The sequence below is a fragment of the Glycine soja genome, chromosome 12 (genome assembly GCF_004193775.1).
Source record: "Glycine soja cultivar W05 chromosome 12, ASM419377v2, whole genome shotgun sequence".
Classification (NCBI taxonomy): Eukaryota; Viridiplantae; Streptophyta; class Magnoliopsida; order Fabales; family Fabaceae; genus Glycine; species Glycine soja.
In genome coordinates, this window is record NC_041013.1 from 2234711 (window position 1) to 2253536 (window position 18826).

An 18826-nucleotide genomic window follows, 5' to 3' on the forward strand; every position below is an offset into this window, starting at 1 on the left:
AGAGGGTGTAAGGTGGTGAAGTGGAGATTGAGATTTGAATTGCATTTATATGGTTGAATTGGAGAATGGAAACAGAGTGGTCTAGAAAGTCCTGTAATGGACAATCACTGAGGACAAACATGGGTGTCCAGATCATGACAAGTGTCAGAAGGACAGCCATTTGGAACTCTCTCTCACAGGCCATGTCTTGGAACCGATACTCTAAAATATTGTGAAAAGGTCATGGCAAGGAAGTTGGCATATAACAACGAAAAAGGATTCAAACCTAACTCCACCTTTTGACTTTGTTCATGGCACTAAAAAATAATGGTTCCAGTCAGCATTAGCCCCGAGTTAGAATGAGGGACGATAATATACACACACAAACTTTTGGTTTATGTACACTTTTGACTATTAGGAAGGAGTATCGACAGAAAACAAGGGTAACAAACAGGATATATTCCCACAAAAGTGCATAAATATAAAAGTAGCAACCCCCCTTGAGTAGTTAGAGTCTTACAATTTATAAAACTCTTCCATGTTCTGTGAAATCTGTTGACATCTTAATGCTGCTATCGTTTCTAACTTGTCTTCATTACGCATAGTCGTGCATCTGTGGAAATGGCTGATAACATAACAACATTTTTGTTACTGGCTCCTCCGGCTTTCCCCTGCTAATTAGGTGTTGTAATATTATATATTGGATATATGTTCTCCAACTTTGTCTAACTAGAGTTGTCACAGTAAGTTACTCATTAGCCATTCATCAATAATAATAATAATAATAAGTTACTCATTAGCCCACGTTTTGAAACTGGGCAGGACGAGCTGAAAGTCAAGTGATAAATCTAGATCTATTAGAAGTGAGCGCAACTATCCCCACAAATCTAAAATATTATACGAATTTTTTTTTCTCTTAACAAAAAATTTGGAGAGATGAAGTCTCCATCTAAAGTAAGAAAAGCCTTCAAGTTTAACGCTTATAAAGATATTTATGTTTAACTCACTTCAAAAACACGAGCAAATGTTTAAACTTTCGACTTGTCAAATGCGAGATTTTGTCTTATTTCATTCTGTCGATCCATTGAGATTAAATGCTATACCAATTATTGAAAATGTGATATGGGAAATTACTTTTAGAAAAAAAGGATTATGCACTAACAATTTTACATTGTTATTTAATCACACATTAACATTTGAATTATTTATTATTTAAATTATTTTAAAATAATTATTTTAAAAGTTAACAAATTTATTGATACATGATTGATTGTGATCAAATAATAGTGTAAAATTATTTTAAAAGTGCATACACATTAATCTTTTACTTTTATATGTTTTAATTTAATGAGGGATAAGGATTGGGCATTAATATGGAATGATTAGAAAATTATGAGGATGAACGAAATCTAATTTATTACAGTAGACTTCGGATTAGAGAAGTAAAAATGAGTCTTTAGAGGATAAATATAAAGATAAAGTAAATGGTCCAAACGATATTATTATTAAAGTTTAGAAGAGTGTTGGAGAAAGGTTTTATTATCTTACTAAGTTTTTTTGAGATCTAAGAGTACGAAGAAGAGCACTTCGGTTCCTATATTTAAGAATAAAGAAGATATTTAAAATTGTAGTAATAACAGATATAAAACTTATGAATCACGTTATGTATCTTCCTTAATGCATCACAAATTTCCTTGCAGGCCGAGTTTGGTGAGTTGGGACATCCAAAGGTTTCTAGGAAAGTCACTTAGTTTTTCTTTTACTATTTATTCATTAAGTTGTCCTAATTTGCTAGTTACCTAGATACCCCTCCTTATACCTTCGTTGATTATGTCCATTTTAGTAAAATCACAAAACTCAAGACCCCTTCTTTTACTCTCATTCATTTCTTTCTTTGATTAACAAAGTGGTCTAGAGTTACGTGGTGGTGATTGGAAGCTAAGCTATTAGTAAGTTTTGCCTATCCTTAACGTACTTTTAGGGCTTGAAATAAGTTGAATTGAGTTAAGCTGAACCAAGTTCTCGATAAGAATTATGAGATTGGCTGCAGCATTTCTTCCATTGCCATTTTTCCCATATTCAGCCGTGCCACCCTCATCATCAGAATCATGAAAATGAATTATTCAGTGATTGGCTGCAGCATTTCTTCCATCACCATTTTTGCCATATTTTCATCATCGGTGGCCTTAAGCCTTCTCTGCTCTGGCAGAGACTTTGTGGCCTCTTTAGGGTCACTCATACTCAATCCCTTCTTGTAATAGTCATTCCTAAAACCTAACATTGAACCGTGCAGTGGAAATGCTTAAAGAGAAACGAAGAGAGAAGAATAACAATAGAAATGCAAGGTTGAAAATAACAATGGCTTTTATGATGCGATTAAATGACACAAATCATTGTATTAGCTATTCATACTCATATTCTCCCAATTAATTCAATTTTTTATGTGTATTGCAGTACATAAGATTCTGATTCCTGTACAACAACCTTATTCAATTTTTGTGACATTCTTATATATACGTTTTTGGATTAATTCAGGCTAAACCTTTTTAAAATTTGATTTTTAATCTGTAAATTTTTGTTTGATTAATCAATGTCTCTTAACTTTTTTTCATTAAAATTTCTAGTTTAATGTCTTTCAACTTTTTTTCATTAAGATTTTTAGTTTTTAAACTTATAGATTCAAATTTTTGTTCCAGAACTAAAAACTGAAATTTTTAAAAATTTAAGGATTAAAAAATTTAATAAAAAAAATTAAGAAACCTTAACCACTCAAACAAAAATTTAAGAATTAAAAATCGAATTTAAAAAAAAATTAGGACTAATAACGTATGTGGTTAACTTTTTTTTTACATTATCATCTTAATATAAAAAGAATAACAGCATTCTATATTTTAAATGACTATAGACACTATTTAGTACTATTAAATACAATACTATTTAAATAAAAGTATTAAAATAACTATTTTATAAAATAAGTATATGTCTATTTAAACAATTTTATTTTATTTTTTCTTAATCAATGATTCAGGGTCCATAGACACATTAAAAAAGACCCGGTTCATGCAAAAAAATAAAGCAAGAAATAAACACATTAAAGAAAAGGATAAATATATATTATAAGCCAACATACATAAGTTGTTAGCTGCAAGGCAACTCAGCGAACTACAACCGAAACCATGTACTTATGTTTGGTTTCCCCCGTCTAATAGGCCTCTGACTTGCGGTTTTAACGTGAAAAATGGAAGCTAAAACAAAGTAACTTCTCTGTGGACGTAAAAATTAAACACGCATACGAGCAGAACTGACGTATTACCAAACATTCTATAACTTGATTCCCGCACGTACAACCAAGAAATTATGTAAATAATGATTTACCTTCACACATTACACAACAGCTATCAACTGTTAAATATGACCATTACTTAAATTTGAAGTCGATGACAAACTAGCATAAATAGATCTACAATAGTTCCTATGGCATGAGAAAAACACCTGCACTCTGAAATCAATAAGGTGCATTCAGCTCAAACCATTGTTATATTAATCGCTTCCTATTTTCTCCTTTTTCTTTTTTTTTTTTTTTGCAAGGAAAATGTTTTGTTTATACAATAGGAGTTCCAAGGTTTCCTTCAAATGAAATAATAAAGCAGGGAGCAATAAGATCAAAGATGGATTAGAAACTCTGGAAAGTCATGAGATAGTCCCTAGCTCCTCAATGGCATGTGGCACCAAAACAGTTGCAGCTAAGAATGCGAACCTCTCTACACTGATTCACTTTAATTTGTGTTGGAAATGTTGATGGAGTCAGCGCTTTGCCCGCTTGAATTGGCAATGCATAAACCAATCAACTTTTTAGGATATATGATATTCTGTACTTCAACAAATACGAGTATATGACCAGATATTCATGCTTTTTATGATAGCCATTTTTAAATTTTATTTTAAAGTTTGGTGCAAGATGTACTGCCAATGAATATGCAAATCAATTTTTAAACCTAACATCATCAAGAAAGATGCTCTGGTTATGTAGCTGTGGCAGAAACATATAGTGATTTTAGCTTGTTTGGTAGCAAAAAGGGAGTGACAGCTAGCATGCCTTCAAATTTCCCAACCAACTAGGCAAATCAGTCAAATTGAATCATATAGCGATTTGGTTCAATTTCCTTATGGCTTGCTTTGATTTGCTAAGTAGATGCCAAGAATGATTTTATATATCTCTTAACAGTTGGAATTTGTCATATGGTTGGCCTACTTCTCTTTCTTTATTTCCTTTCTTTCATATATTGAACATATTGCTATTTTTTTGTGGACACAGATTGCAAATTTGCAATTAATCATGTACTTGCACTCACAAAACACATGGAAGCATGAATATGCAACTTCAACAATGAAATACAAGAAATGAGTTAAGTTTACCAAGAGCTTACCTATGTTCTATTAAGCAAAATACTACTTGCAAGATCTTCGTTAATGTTAACTTGCAGTGGCGGCATTTGGCTCATAATGCCAGGCATCTCACTCATACTGCACAAACTTAATTAAGTGAACTTCATAATGTTTATAGATATCAAAACCAAATATAAAAGAAAATGAATTTGCACGATATTAACAGCAAAGTGAATTCAAAATATTCACGTACTTATTAAGAATGGTATTAATATTGTGCCTTGTGTGGCAAAAGAGGTCGATGTTATCCTGCAACTGTGTTAACAAAGAAAGTGATCATTATCTCATTTTAATGTAATTATATGTGAATGAATAATATGATGAAGGCATAGCAAAAAGAGGGGGGGTAGAAAGTATATAAAATATCAAAGAATGATATGCATTAAATCCCCCCCCCCCTAATGCAGAGTAAAATGAAGTGAATGAAGAAGAACCTACTTAACAATAGACACTGGGAAATCAATGCAATACTAGCACACAATAATCAAAGATGTAAATTTGGAAATTCATTGATGCATGAGAGTAATTCCATTCATTAAGATGTTTAATTGAAGCAGCAAGACAGACAATTCAATCACTATCTTATATGGCATATCAAACCTTGACTTCAGTTAAATGACTGATAACTTTTCAACGCCACATGTGAATGTGATATTTTTCTTCTATTTCTAACAATTTTATCTTTTCCTGAACATGGTATGAATTATCCATCCATCAAAAAATTGAGGCAGGTGAAATGCCACATATAGTTAATACTTCAGGCCTACTATTTGTTAAGCATGGTAAGATTTTCTTTACTTGTGGAAGACATATAATCATCAGCTGATCCAGTATTTATGAAGAAAAAAAAAACTAAAACATGACAGTTGAGCTATTTACCTTGTAAGTAGACAAATTGGCAGTGATTTGATTAAAAGCTTGAGCATTCTGCTCCATGAGTTGCTTCAAAGGGCTACATATACCTGATTGCACACAAGGAAGAAAGTATTTGATGAAAATAAGGGCAATGGTCACACAAAAAATGAGACATCATAAAAGCTGGGGCTGGGAACGATTCTATTCTAAGGCTAACATTATAATCCCATGGGGTTTGGTACATCAATTTAAAAAAAAATGAAAAGTGATAAACCAATCATGGCATTCCATTTACCAGACACAATGAGACATTAACTAAAAGCTACCAGAACTTCATTTAGATATAACAGAACATTAACTACCAAAAAGATATGTCATTGGTAAAGAATGAGTAATATGTACAATTTTTTTCTTCTTTGGATTAGCATAATAGTAGAAAGCTGGCTTGCCAGCAGGGATAATGGGGACGGAGAGTAGACTTGGGGATTGAACTGGTGTCTCCACAATTTGTGGGAGAACTTAACACCATGTGGGCCACTTCTCCACATTCTACAATTATTGTATTTAATATTTATGCATTTGTATTTTGGGATCTAATGATCATAATTGTTGGATTCATGATTAGTTATTAGGATAGGAATGTGGGAAATTAGAGGTTAAGAGCATGTTTTGAACTGTTTTCAAAAACATTCTTGGTTTTCAATAATTAGAAAACAATAAAATCCATTTGAAAGATCATTTTCACTCTAAAAATATTAAAAACAGATAATATATTTTCTCTCAGCGATGAAATGTGTTTGCATATAGATTCTAAGACTGGCAGACTGGCAGTCAAAAGCTGAGCAAGAAGTTTAAAAATCATGAATAATGTGGTTGCACACAAGAAAGAGAAAATGATAAGAACTTACATTATAATTCATACTTCATATATTAAATTAAATAAATAAAACCCGATAAACTAACCATCATATTGTATCCGTTGCCTTTGGTCCATATGGTGTGAAATGCGAGAATACGTAGCCATGCTTGAGGGCAGAGCTGAATGTAAATTTGTCTTTGAAGCTAATTCCACTGGCTTATCCTGAAGAAGCATGACTTTAGAATACTGGTTCTTCAGTCAACATTAGATCCTAAAGACATTATTGATTCAATATATCAAAACTGGAATCCCATTTATGGGATGCAATGCAATCATATTTTGTTATTAATTGTGTTATCATCAACATCCTTGAGGTAAAATATGTTTTGAGTTTAAAATGAACTTTACACACATGTTCATCAGCATCCTTAGAAGTAAAATATGTTTGAATTTTTTTAATAAAAATTATATTTGAAATTCAACACCTACATAGTACATAAAACATCAAAGGACAGAATCAGGGAAAGATTAATATCACAACTCTTAAAACACACTAAATTACAAGAAACATAGTATATGTACATCAGTTTCCCAGATTTCATGTACCTTTCTATTGTTGACCTTTTTTCCCAGATTGTGTTCTTCTGATTTCCTCCGCTTTCTCTGCAAAATAGTTTAAATAGTACTTTAAAGGGGCAAACCACATAAGTACCCAAGTCCAATGCTTAATGCATTATGTTCATACAGTGCATAACTTTCTATTTTGTGGATAAAACTTTATAAAGGACCCTAATAACTTTTCAACTTTTAACTGAAAAGAAAAAGGGCAAGGAAAGTTAACTTGGTTTATTTTATTAAGAGTATATTTGATCATGAGATGAAACATAACCTTTAAATAGGGTTCTAAATTGTGATCTGCAGTGGCAATTGCAGCCACAACAACCATATTTTGGCCAAATTGAAAATTCCATCAGCTTTATTTTCCTGCATTTTTCTGCAATTGCTGGAGCTGCTACCATGACAACAACCAAAATCTAAAACCCTGCCTTTTAAATCACTAATATCACGGTTGCTTATACAACAGTTAGCTACACAGCCATGCAAAAGTTGAGCCATTGTAACAATGCCAAAAACTAAGGTTTCGGAGGTGGCTAGACTAGAAAATTTGAATGCATTGGGAAAAGGAAGTGCAACTGTACATGTTCAACTTTCAAGTAATTAATCACAACATATTCAAGTGATTTTAATGCATTTAAAAATTTGTCTTCTATTGTTGGGAATTGGATAGGTATCATAACTGGTGACAAAAAAAAATGGAGATTGGAGAAACTGTTCAAAGAAAAAGAGCTTACTGTCAACCATCTACACCTCAAAGCAACATCACGAACAGTTTTATCAGGCAACAGGGCAGCAATTTTGATATACCTCATGATACTTGGCTCATCAGCATATCTAGTCCCAAAACAGAGGAATCACAAAAACAAGGGTCATGAAATATTTTTAAACTATATAAAGAGAAAGAAATATCAGCACTATAACATAAATGGTCTGATTAGTTCAATGTTAAAGGGAGGGGAGATGGATTTTAATGGAAGGTGGGAGGAAGGAATCCCTTGTTTAGTTAGGAGGGGGAGGGGAGGGAAAAACAATTAATTTACTATTATACCCTTAAAATGAACAAATAAAACCATTAAGCTCAAGTATTCAAATTTAGAATAATATAGTCAACACAATTCACAAACTTTTAGTATTTTCCCTCCCTTCCAAATCCCCCAATACAGTAGAGGCAAAAATGGGAGGGAGGGATATGGGGTCCCCTAATTTCCCCTCCCCTCCATTTCCATTTTCGTCCAACCAGTGTAAGAAGTTAGCAAAGAAAAGAATACTTAGCAGCAGTTTAATTAGGATTTGAAATGACAAACCAAAACAACATTCGAAAATTGAGAAGACCATTATAAGAAAAAGTAAAGCATGTAGTTCACAGATACAAAGACGGACAGCATGATTGCTTTATGTTTCATAAAATGGCTTACAGACAGACGGCATGATTAGTTCACGGATACAAAAGGGCCAACTGGCAATTGATTCATCACACAAACAAAAAATAAAAAATTATGTCCATCTAAGATCCGAAATTATTATCATCATGAGAAAGTAAATTGAAAATGAGTTACCATGCACCAATTTAACACATAGAAGCCATAATGAAAGGGTTAAAGAAAAGCTAAAAATGTCCTAACCTAGTCAAAACAAACAACTTACCTGGCAAGGCCCTCCTCCAATCTGTACTGTTCATCAACAGACCACTCAACAGCCAACCCTGTGTCGTGCTTCAGCCCCGGGACCGAATCGAGAAGAAGCGAAGAACTGGATGGATTACCAGCTTGACTCATGACAGGATTACTGTTAATGATGCTTGAATTCCCAGAATATATCATCCCAGACGAACTACTTAGCCCAAAATAATTTCCCATTGGAACCATCTCAGACAAACGGTTAATAGCACCACCAGGTTGAAATGATATTGCATGCCTGTTCAAAATAGAATCTATATCTTCATTGTGAAATCCAGCGTTTGACTGTGCTGCCATCCTTATTATACCGTTATCTAAAAACTTCCCTAAATCACCTTAAGCCACAACTAGCATCAGCAACCATCTTTAAACCAAAACAACAACGCCAATTCACCGATTCAGGGTACCCTCCAAGATCAAAATTATTCAGATTCCACACAGATTAAAAGTAAAAAAAAAAAAAGAAATACCCAACAGGAATCAAAGGCCAAATACCCAGATAAGGTTCGATATTCAGTTGATTAAGGGAACTTGGTGACACCCCAGAATAAGCAACAAGAAATCCCACGATCAAAATCCTCCAAAAATTCAGACTTCAGCTCAGAAAATGGAGATCCCAGAAAAGTAAAGAGTGACCCAGAAGGTGAAACCTGAAGTTAAAGCCCAGAAAAACCCAAAGTCAGAGTCTAGAAAAGAGAAGAAGCTTCATCGTCAAGAGGGTCAATTATAGAGCTACAAAGTAAAGGAAAACGATAAAAGCCCTGATAACAGCAAAATCAGACGTGTCGTAACAGAACAACAGGGAGTGGATAGAGAGAGAAAGAGAGAGTTACCTTTTTAGTAGCAACTTTCCGACCGAGGCCTAGTTGGTTGTGGTGACGGTAGTGCTTTTTTTTTTTTCTCTTTCTCTCTCCAACACTACGCTACAATGCTAATACTGAACTACCATTTGGCATTTGCTACTTTCTGGGTTGCGGGGTACGCTGCTTTGCGTTGTGACACCGAAACACACACTCTCTCTCTTTCCCCTCTCGAGAGAGACAAGAGATGGCTTAGAGCTCCGCCAACAGGGATGCAGAGAAAGGGAAAATAGGAAAATCTAGTTTTAATTTTTGAAACAATTGTTTTTAAATTTAAAGGAAAGATAATAATGGATGGTTGTGGATCTTGGAATTCAGCAACAGTGCGAATCCCAATAAGCATTTGATGCTGATCATTGTGGACTCCACCTCTCCTTTCTGCTTAATTTTTCTGCTAATTTATCTTTTATCATTTGTTTTTTTATGCAAAGTATGAATGTTATTTTATTTAAAAGCACAGGCATTAAGTACATACATCCTATGCCAAGACAACATCCCATGATAACTCCATTCAAATTTAATACATGTTCAAAAAATAATTAACAATAACAAGTAGGGTATTTATGTATTAAATTAGTGATTTTATTGATTTTTCATCATTAATATATCTATTTCAATGATATTCATATGTTATTAGTTTGTCAAACACATATTATAATATTATATTTATGTTAACTAAAATAGAAGTAATAGATTCAAAGTGTGTTTGATTTGGCAGTGATTTTTCCTATATCTTTCATATAAAATTAAAAATATTGTTGAATCCACAAAAATTTAACTGAATCTACTTAATGTACCGTCAAGTCGTATTTATAGCCTTTTTGGCTTCACATCACATTGGCTTAAAACTTCAACCCAAAAAATAAGTCATATTGAATAGCTTTGAAGTAATATATTCCCAGCCTATTAGCTTTGACCGGGGCTCTCTGTATATTTTTCACTAAAAATTAAAGTAGTCTAATTGTTGCTTCATTAAATTTACAAAAATTTAATAGAATCTACTTAATGCACTATAACGCCACATTTATAGTCTTTTTGGCTTCACGCCACATTGCCTTAAAACTCCACAATGAAGGATAAGCCATATTGAATAGCTTTGAAGTAGCATATTTACAGCGTGTTAGGTTTGGTAGGGACTCTTTGTGTATTTTTTACGAAAAATTAAAAGCAGTTTAATTGTTGCTTCATTAAATCCACAAAAAAATTAATTGAATATAAGTAATGCACCATCATGCCACATTTATAGCCTTTTTAGCTTCACTCCACCAATGAATACTCATAAATTAAAAATGACTTCCATTTGAGAGAAAAACTATCATGTAAAAGAAAATCATACTTGAGGATGTGATTGTTAGAGTACAAGTGTAAGGTGAAATTTCACATCAGGTAGGAATGAGAATGTTAGACACCGGATAAATTAGGAATGTGGTATCGAATTTACTTAAATGGTTGCTCATGATGCATTGATGAAAATCTCTGTAGTGTTGACCCCCTTCGATTTCATAACAATTGATATCATAGTTGATGATTCGAATTGGTGGATGACTTAGATGAGTAAATGGCATTGATGGATCCATGTACATACGAAGATCTCTTGTATTGAAAATCTTACTGGTGGAATGAGTCCATGCATAAAGGGTCAGGTAGCAGGTCTCACAAGTGTTGCAGCGGTATAAGGTACTAAAGTATGTTAATTGTAATAGTTAGGCGAGCCAAGGTAGCCACAATTAAGCTCTAAATGCCACCATGGGATACTCATGGATTAAAAATGACTTTTGCTCGATGGAAGACTATCATATGAAAGAGACTCACACATGAGAGAGATTGTTGAAATACAAGTATGAGGTGAAGTCTCACAATAAATAAAAATGGGGAGTTTAAGTATTATATAAGTGAAGATAAAATTCATAAATATGAGCCTTAAGATTTTTAAATTAAGGTGTGATATCAAGTTCACTTTATGTGATTACTCATGACCTATTGATGTAAATCTCATCAATGGTTGGTTACTGCGTCGAATTTCCCAACCCAATCTAGTTGTTGCTTCATTAAATCCACAAAAATTAATCGAATCTACGTAATGCACCGTCAAACCGTATTTATAGCTTTTTGGTTTCACGTCACGTGCCTTAAAAATCAACATCGAAGGATAAGCTATATTAAATAGCTTTGAGGTAATAGACTCACAATGTGTTTGGTTTAGTGGTGGCTTTTCACATATTTTTCGTGAAAAATTAAAAGTTTTGTAATTATTGCTTATTAAATCCACAAAAATTTAATTGATTGCACTTATGCACCGCCACACCTCATTTACAACGTTTTAGTGTGTTTGGAGTGTTGTACTTTGACATCAATTAAACATTCATTATTTAGTATGTATTTGGAGTATCATTTCACATGTACCAAACATCAATTCACACTTTCTAATACACAAACTAGAAGATATGTACAATGTGTGTGTGTTGGACTGAAATAAACTTAAGTTTGAGTTAAACTTAAGTTTGTAAAAATAATTTAAGTTTTATTTCTTTAGAATTAAACTTTTAAATAAAATTTTACTCTCAAACATACATACCTTTAAAGAATAATCAAACATGACTTTAAACTAATTTTACTCTTAAACATATATATGAAACACTCCGACCAAAATCTAAAAAATACCTAATTAATATTAATAGATTGAAAAAAAGTTAGTTAATTCACATCACATCATTAGTCATTTAGATATACATCTATAAATGCATAAGAATCATATTGAAATTATTACTCGTATGACCTGAATTTTAATAAAGATATTTTTATAAAAATACAAATATAAAAATAAATATTAATATCTTACCCAAACTATAACTTATATGATCCCTAGAGTTGAGAATTGTCAAAGCACTAATCATCATTATCAATATAAGGTCCTCCCATTCCCATGTCGGGCTAGACACATGTGCACTTCCTTCTATAGAAATAGTTTGAAAATTCTACAGGAATTCCAAAACAACCAAAAAGAACCAATACTTTATTGAAAAGAACCGAGTTTAAAATGTTTTATTTAAAATAAAAAAATATGTAGAAATGATTTTTAAAAATTAAGAAGAGTCCATAATATATTTTCTTCCGGACTAGTGATCACTAGCCAGCGACAATCTCACTTGATTAGCATGCTTTATTAGGAAAAATCACAACACACCCTGCTTTGGGGTTGAGAGCAACTTTAAACCATGTTTTGTTTTTTTTGTTTTTCTTAAATATTAATTATTAGATTTTATCGCAAATAATCAAAATTAAAACGCAATAGTCATATGAGGTTTTTTTAAAAGTTATGTGCCTATTTTAAGCAGTTATGTGACCTTAAATTAGGATCATCTATACACAATTATATTATTATTTTTAACTGCTTTTTTTTTCATATAAAAATAAACTCTTCAAAAAAAAGTATGCCCCGGCTATACCGCCTTCTATATTATTGTCATATTTTCTATCCATGAATTCAATATAACACGCGGAAGACTTATTTCTTTTAAAATGAATAATTTACTTTGGAGAAAAAATTAAAAAAATTCTAATTAATAACGAGAAAATTAAAACATAATTTTTAACACAAATTATCATACATGTATTTTTAATATTAATTATTTTTTTAAAATGATTTAAATTTCTACTTTTTAAAATAAAATACTTACTGTGATTCAAATATTGATAAATTTCGCATGCAGAGCACAAGGTTGACGAGAAAACCGATTTAAATAGTTTAGTTCGAGCAAAAGTTTTTGGCATGGAGGTGATTCTAATCTAGAAGGGTACTGTGGGATAATGGTTTGCTTTGTGGTGTTGAGGCTTTATTCAAACTTCAAAGTTTAATATTCTTACAACTCCATTAAATTTTGTGTTGGGAATAGGAATCATATCTAAGTCAACTCCTTGACTTCAACATTGATGTTATAGAAATCGGAAATGCTAAGCATTATAAATAAATGTTGCCAAGTGCCACAAAGTATTTCTTATTTTGCACTGAAGGATTATTTTTTATCATAAATTAGATGTTGTTTCGTGTTGATTTTGTTGTTTTTCGGTTAAAATTGGAGTTCATCTAAAAAAATTAAAAGATGTAATTAAAATTTTAATTTTAGAAAAAAAAATATATAATTGCATAATACAACATGTTTCTATCTTTAATTGTCTTTGTTTCACATTTAAGTTTTTGACACAGAAATTAAAAAATATAATTATCATCTCTCATCTTCTTTTAAAAAAATTACTCCTAATATTAATGTGATATACTTTTTTTTTCAAATAACTTTTATTAATTTTAATTCCTTTAATATCTCTCATCATGTTAAATTTATTGTTTTATTTTTTATTAGTTATAACTGTGACTCGTCAAAATAAGATTTCCTAAATATAGTATTCTATAAATAAAATAAAATTAGATTTTCAAAAAACTTATGACTTTAATGTATTTCACTCACTAGAATTTAGAAGAATGACTCATAAAAATACATTTTTATAATTTTTTTTATAAAAGTTTGATAAATTTATCTTCTGAAACAAAAAGTTCTTGTTTATAGAAGATTTTTTGAATTGGTTCTTAATTATAAAAAAACCAATTCAAAATTTTAATTTATTAGGTCTTATAAAAAATTTAGATGAAGTATTGGATTATGTTAAGCTAAAGTCTCATTAGAATAGATCAAGTTATTTTAAGAGTAATTCTCTTGTACTAGTTATTTTTCATTTTATCTATTAAATTTCAAGAAAATTAATGATTGAGATAGAAAACAACACTTTCAAAATCAATTAAAATAACTTAGATGCCTCCATATGATAGAATTATAAAAGTTAAGTCTAATTTGATTTAACTTGTTTCTATGGTAATGAGTTAATTAATCTTTCCTCCATGCTAGTGGTATTCCTCACAACTTTCTATACTACATTAGTACAAGGAAAAAATAACAATAAATAACAACTAATTTCAATGGTATCAAATTACTGAGTGGATTTAGACTAATCAACCATGAACAACGTAAAACAATGTCTATGCAAAAAATGTAAAACAAAGTACTTGGCATTGTTTAGGGCCATTGACCTTTACACCAAACCACAATTAATGGATTATGACGAAGTGCGGATTTGATCAATTCTGACTTAATTAATTCTCCTGGTTAGTGATTGGTGACCCACTTCAAAGACATGTCCTATATTGATCCAAAGGCACATGAACCGTAAATCATCTAAAACACATTATTAAATGACCTTTTTTCTGGTCACATCAAACTCTTGGCTGCTTCTTTGTTACTTTTCTTTTGGCATGATATTAAATAATTACATATGTAATAAGTTGTGAGGTAAATCAATTAAAAAAATATAGATTAAATTACTCATTTGGTCCTTATAATTTTACGATTCTTATTTTTTTTATCCCTATAGTTTGAAAGTGATTTTTTTAGTCTTATAGTTTACATTTCAATTTTCTCTTAATCCCTATAGTTTTGAAAATGATTTTTATAGTCTTTATAATTTGTATTTTAATTCTCTTTTAGTTCCTATAATTTGAAAGTGGTCTTTTAAATCTTTATACTTTATATTTTAATTTCATTTTAGTCCTTACCATCAAAATATGAGTAATATTATCAATTACAATTAACTACAAAAATATTAACAAGTAATCCATAACTAATTTATCGTAAGATAATTTGTAATAAAAAGAAATTGGTAATTTATAACTAATTATTTTTATATTTTTTTGTAGTAAGGACTAATAACAGAGACTAAAAATATCACTTTTAAACTATAGGGACTAAAAGAAAATTAAAATATAAACTATAAAGACTAAAAAAACACTTTTAAACTACAGAAACTAAAAGAGAATTAAAATATAAACTATAAAGATTAAAAAAATCACTTTGAAACTATAAAAATTAAAAATGTAAGAATCATGAAACTATAGAGATCAAATGAGTAATTTAACCAATTTTTTTTAAAGAAGTATATAAGTTAAAGAAAATATATTTATTTATAAATAATTATAAACTATTATAAAAGTAAGTACAGGAATATTATTAATTATGACATAATTTTTTTTATAGAGACATATAATTAGTTAAAGCGTTTATAATTAATTATTAACTACTTTTAAAATAATATTTTTAAAATATTTAAATATTGTATATTAAAAATTTTAAATGCCTTTTTTAATAAAACAGTTTTATTCTATTTTTACTCTTATTTTTATTTGATTTATTTTTTCATAGAACGTTATCACATCTTCAGCAATAATATATAGTTATAAGCTATGATTCTTTGTAATTGATCGGTATTTATTAAATTATTTATCCTGAAATCTTGAAGTATTTTGATGATGACGATAAATAAAGATGAACAAACTTTCAAATCTTTTACAGTGATCTTTTCATTAGATCCTTTATTACTTTTAATATATTTAAATTTATTTGACACATTTTTTTTACTACAAATTTGTAAAAGAAAAACTTCTTAAACTATCTCATGATTATAGAACATAAAAAGGAAAAATAAAAAAGAAAAACATGGTAAACAAAGAACTATATATAACTATATAGTGCTGAAGACGTGATGATGGTTCATGAAAAAAAAATCAAGAGTACAAAATTAAAAAAAAAAGTGTTTTTCAAAATAAGAAGTTTTAAAATTTCAACATACGAAATTTAAATATTTAAATAATGTAATAATACATTTATGTTAACATTATATAATATAATGTGTAATATAATATCACTATATTATAAGTGTTATTGAGGTGTATTATATTTCAAAATTTTAAATGTTTATTAAAATATTTTGAAACATTGAAATATAATGAACGTATATAATAATTCTGTTAATGGATTGTACTGTGTTAAAATGGATCATTTTTTCTTTTATAAAAAAGTCATGTATTGATTGTATAAGCATCTTTTATATTATTATTTAATAACAAACTATCATAAAAAATTTGATCATTTTTATAATAATTATCATCCGATATTTTGTTAACTTTTTTTTTAGTATAAATCATAAGTATCCTCTCTCAAGTGGAGGTAATTAGTCTGTATTTAACTTGGTTGATAATAATTAAATGTAAAGATATAATAATCATAAAATTTAGTTAAACGAACTTTATGTGAACTTTTTTTTTGTAAGTTTCAACAATTAATTGAACTGAAACTTAAATTATACTATGAAATAAATACTAAAAGCTTTTACTGTTTTTTATGACCAAATAGATAAAATTTTATGAGAATTAATACGATCAGTCAATATTAATTATAGTGTTTTTTTTATAAAATTTTAGATTAATTCTAGTACAATATATTAAAATATTACTATTTTATTTGGTACCGAATCCCGCACATGTTTTTCTGGAGCAGATAAAATACTCAGGACCAAAAAATCCCGCACATGTTTAATGACAATTATTAATGCAATTACTCTATTGCTCCCAAGCTTAGTCAGGGAGACGGGTGGACATGGATTGGAGTAAATAACAAATAAAAAGTGAAAATTTAACGCCTATACATTTTTAAGAGTTAATTTTAGGTAATCTTGGTCAAAACTATTTTTGATTAATCTTGGTTATGATATTTTTTACCTACCTCAATTAGGACAATTTGGGTTGACATCGGTCCAGATATTTTTAGATCGACGTGAATTAGGATTTTTTTTTTTTGCTAACGTTAGTCAGTGCATTTTCAGTTGATGTCAGTCAATGATGTATATAGTTATTAAATGGTTGAGGTCGACTAGGATTTTTAGTCAATGTTGGTCAGTAACATTTTTTGGTCAACATCGCCTAGGGATTTTCGATCAGCATTGACTGTGACTAGTTTTTCATCAACGTTGGTTACAATTTTTTTGGCCGACATTGGTAAGATTTTTTTGACCGATGATGGTCATTTATATTTTTTGGCCAACATCAGCTGAGACTATATTTTGGTTGACGTTGGCTAGGTTTTTTTGTTGACGCTGGTTGAAACTATTTTTTTGTAGGCGTTTGTTGGCCAACATCAATCATGACTATTTCTTTTGGTCGACCCTGGCTAGGGATATTTTTTGTTAACATCAATTAGGGTTTTTTCAATCGACGTCAATTAGGGGAATATTTTGACCGACGTTAGCTAGGTTTTTTTTTACCAATGTCAGTCGATGATGTTTTTCGGTCGATGTCAGCCAAAAAAATCATAGCCAATGTCGGCAAAAAATAAGTCTTGTCTAACTTCATCCAAAAAAACCCTAACCGATGTCGGTCAAAAAACCTACCCAACGTTGACAAAAAAATAATCTCGACAGGCATCGCAAAAAAGAAACCCTAACTGACGTTAACCAAAAAATAACCTCGACTGATGTCGGCTAGAAAAACTTTGGATGACATCGGTCAAAAAATAATCTCAACCAATGTTGGTCGAAAAAACCCTTACCGACGTTAACAAACAAATAATTTCAACCGACGACGGTTTAAAAACATCATCAGTTGATGTTGTCGAAAATAATTCTAGACGAGATCATCTAAAAAATAAATCCTACCGACGTTGGTCAAAAAGACCTAGCTGTCATCGTCCCAAAAATTATATTGGACTTAAAAATCCATACAAATATCCAATTCATACCCAATTAATTGGATTAGATTTAAAATCTAAAAAATTAGATTTGGATATAAAATCAGGCTATTTAAATGAATTTAAAGTAAATTAAATTGGATTGAATATGAATTGATTTTATATATTTGGTTTTTTTTCACAACCCTAGTCATGGAACACCAATGAATAAAAGTGAGGATCTCAAACTTTTTCAAAAGCCAAATTGAGTCCACTTTGAAACACATCAAGGTACAGAAGATTCAAAATGTCCTTCATCTAAGCTATACTACAACCTTTAGAAATTGAAAACTTCATCCCAACCAAATTGTTATCTTGCTTCTGGATCTATAATGTGGGAAATTGGACAGAGATTTGAGAAAGAAAGAGGAGGGAGAGAAAAAGAGAGGAGAGAGGAAAAAAAAAACCAAAATGGAATACAGAGAAAAAAAGTATTTTAAAAAATCATTCTGATCAACATGAATATATTTTAGAAGGACACTTAAAAAGAGAGAAAATTTGTGAGCATGCCACTTAATGTGTTTTTGTTTATCAACTGATGTTTTTATTAATGGATCCTGATGGAGGCATTAACTTGCTTGATGTCCGAGTCTCAAATTTTTTTTTTTTTTAATTTTTTCATCTTTTAAGGACTAACTTTTAACAATATTGCTACTAATTGATCTTGATGAAAGATTTAACTTACTTGATGTAATACAATTTCAAAACTTTTATTGTAATTTTTTCATCTTTTAAGGATTACTTTTTTTACGTCTCACATTTGTAAAGACAAATTTGATGGTTTAATCCGGTGTAGACTTATTTGAGCCTAGTTTAATTTTTTTTTCGTCCTTTCAAATTGGGTTGTATCTCATTACGAACTAGTGAATTTATCATAAATTGACAGGCCAGCCAATTAGCTAAATTTTGCATCTACATGTACTCATCGTG

General features: G+C 30.2%; 1 protein-coding gene across 6 annotated transcripts; it reads right to left on the reverse strand.

Annotated features, from left to right (window-relative positions):
- Window positions 1-3321: 3321 nt before the first annotated feature.
- On the reverse strand, window positions 3322-9668 carry LOC114379926. Of its 6 annotated transcripts, none has more exons than XM_028338757.1 (10): window positions 9267-9668; window positions 8929-9083; window positions 8402-8671; window positions 7492-7591; window positions 6746-6802; window positions 6244-6361; window positions 5305-5387; window positions 4619-4680; window positions 4407-4512; window positions 3322-3798 (listed from the first exon to the last, which is right to left on the reverse strand). In XM_028338757.1, exons 3-9 carry the CDS (start codon window positions 8620-8622, stop codon window positions 4407-4409), a joined length of 747 nt encoding a protein of 248 aa, XP_028194558.1. In that variant the 5' UTR covers window positions 8623-8671; window positions 8929-9083; window positions 9267-9668; the 3' UTR covers window positions 3322-3798. The 6 variants fall into 6 exon arrangements, with proteins under 6 accessions (XP_028194558.1, XP_028194553.1, XP_028194555.1 ...); XM_028338752.1 differs by having other exon boundaries at window positions 8402-8797; XM_028338754.1 differs by having other exon boundaries at window positions 4407-4503; window positions 8402-9083.
- Window positions 9669-18826: the final 9158 nt, after the last annotated feature.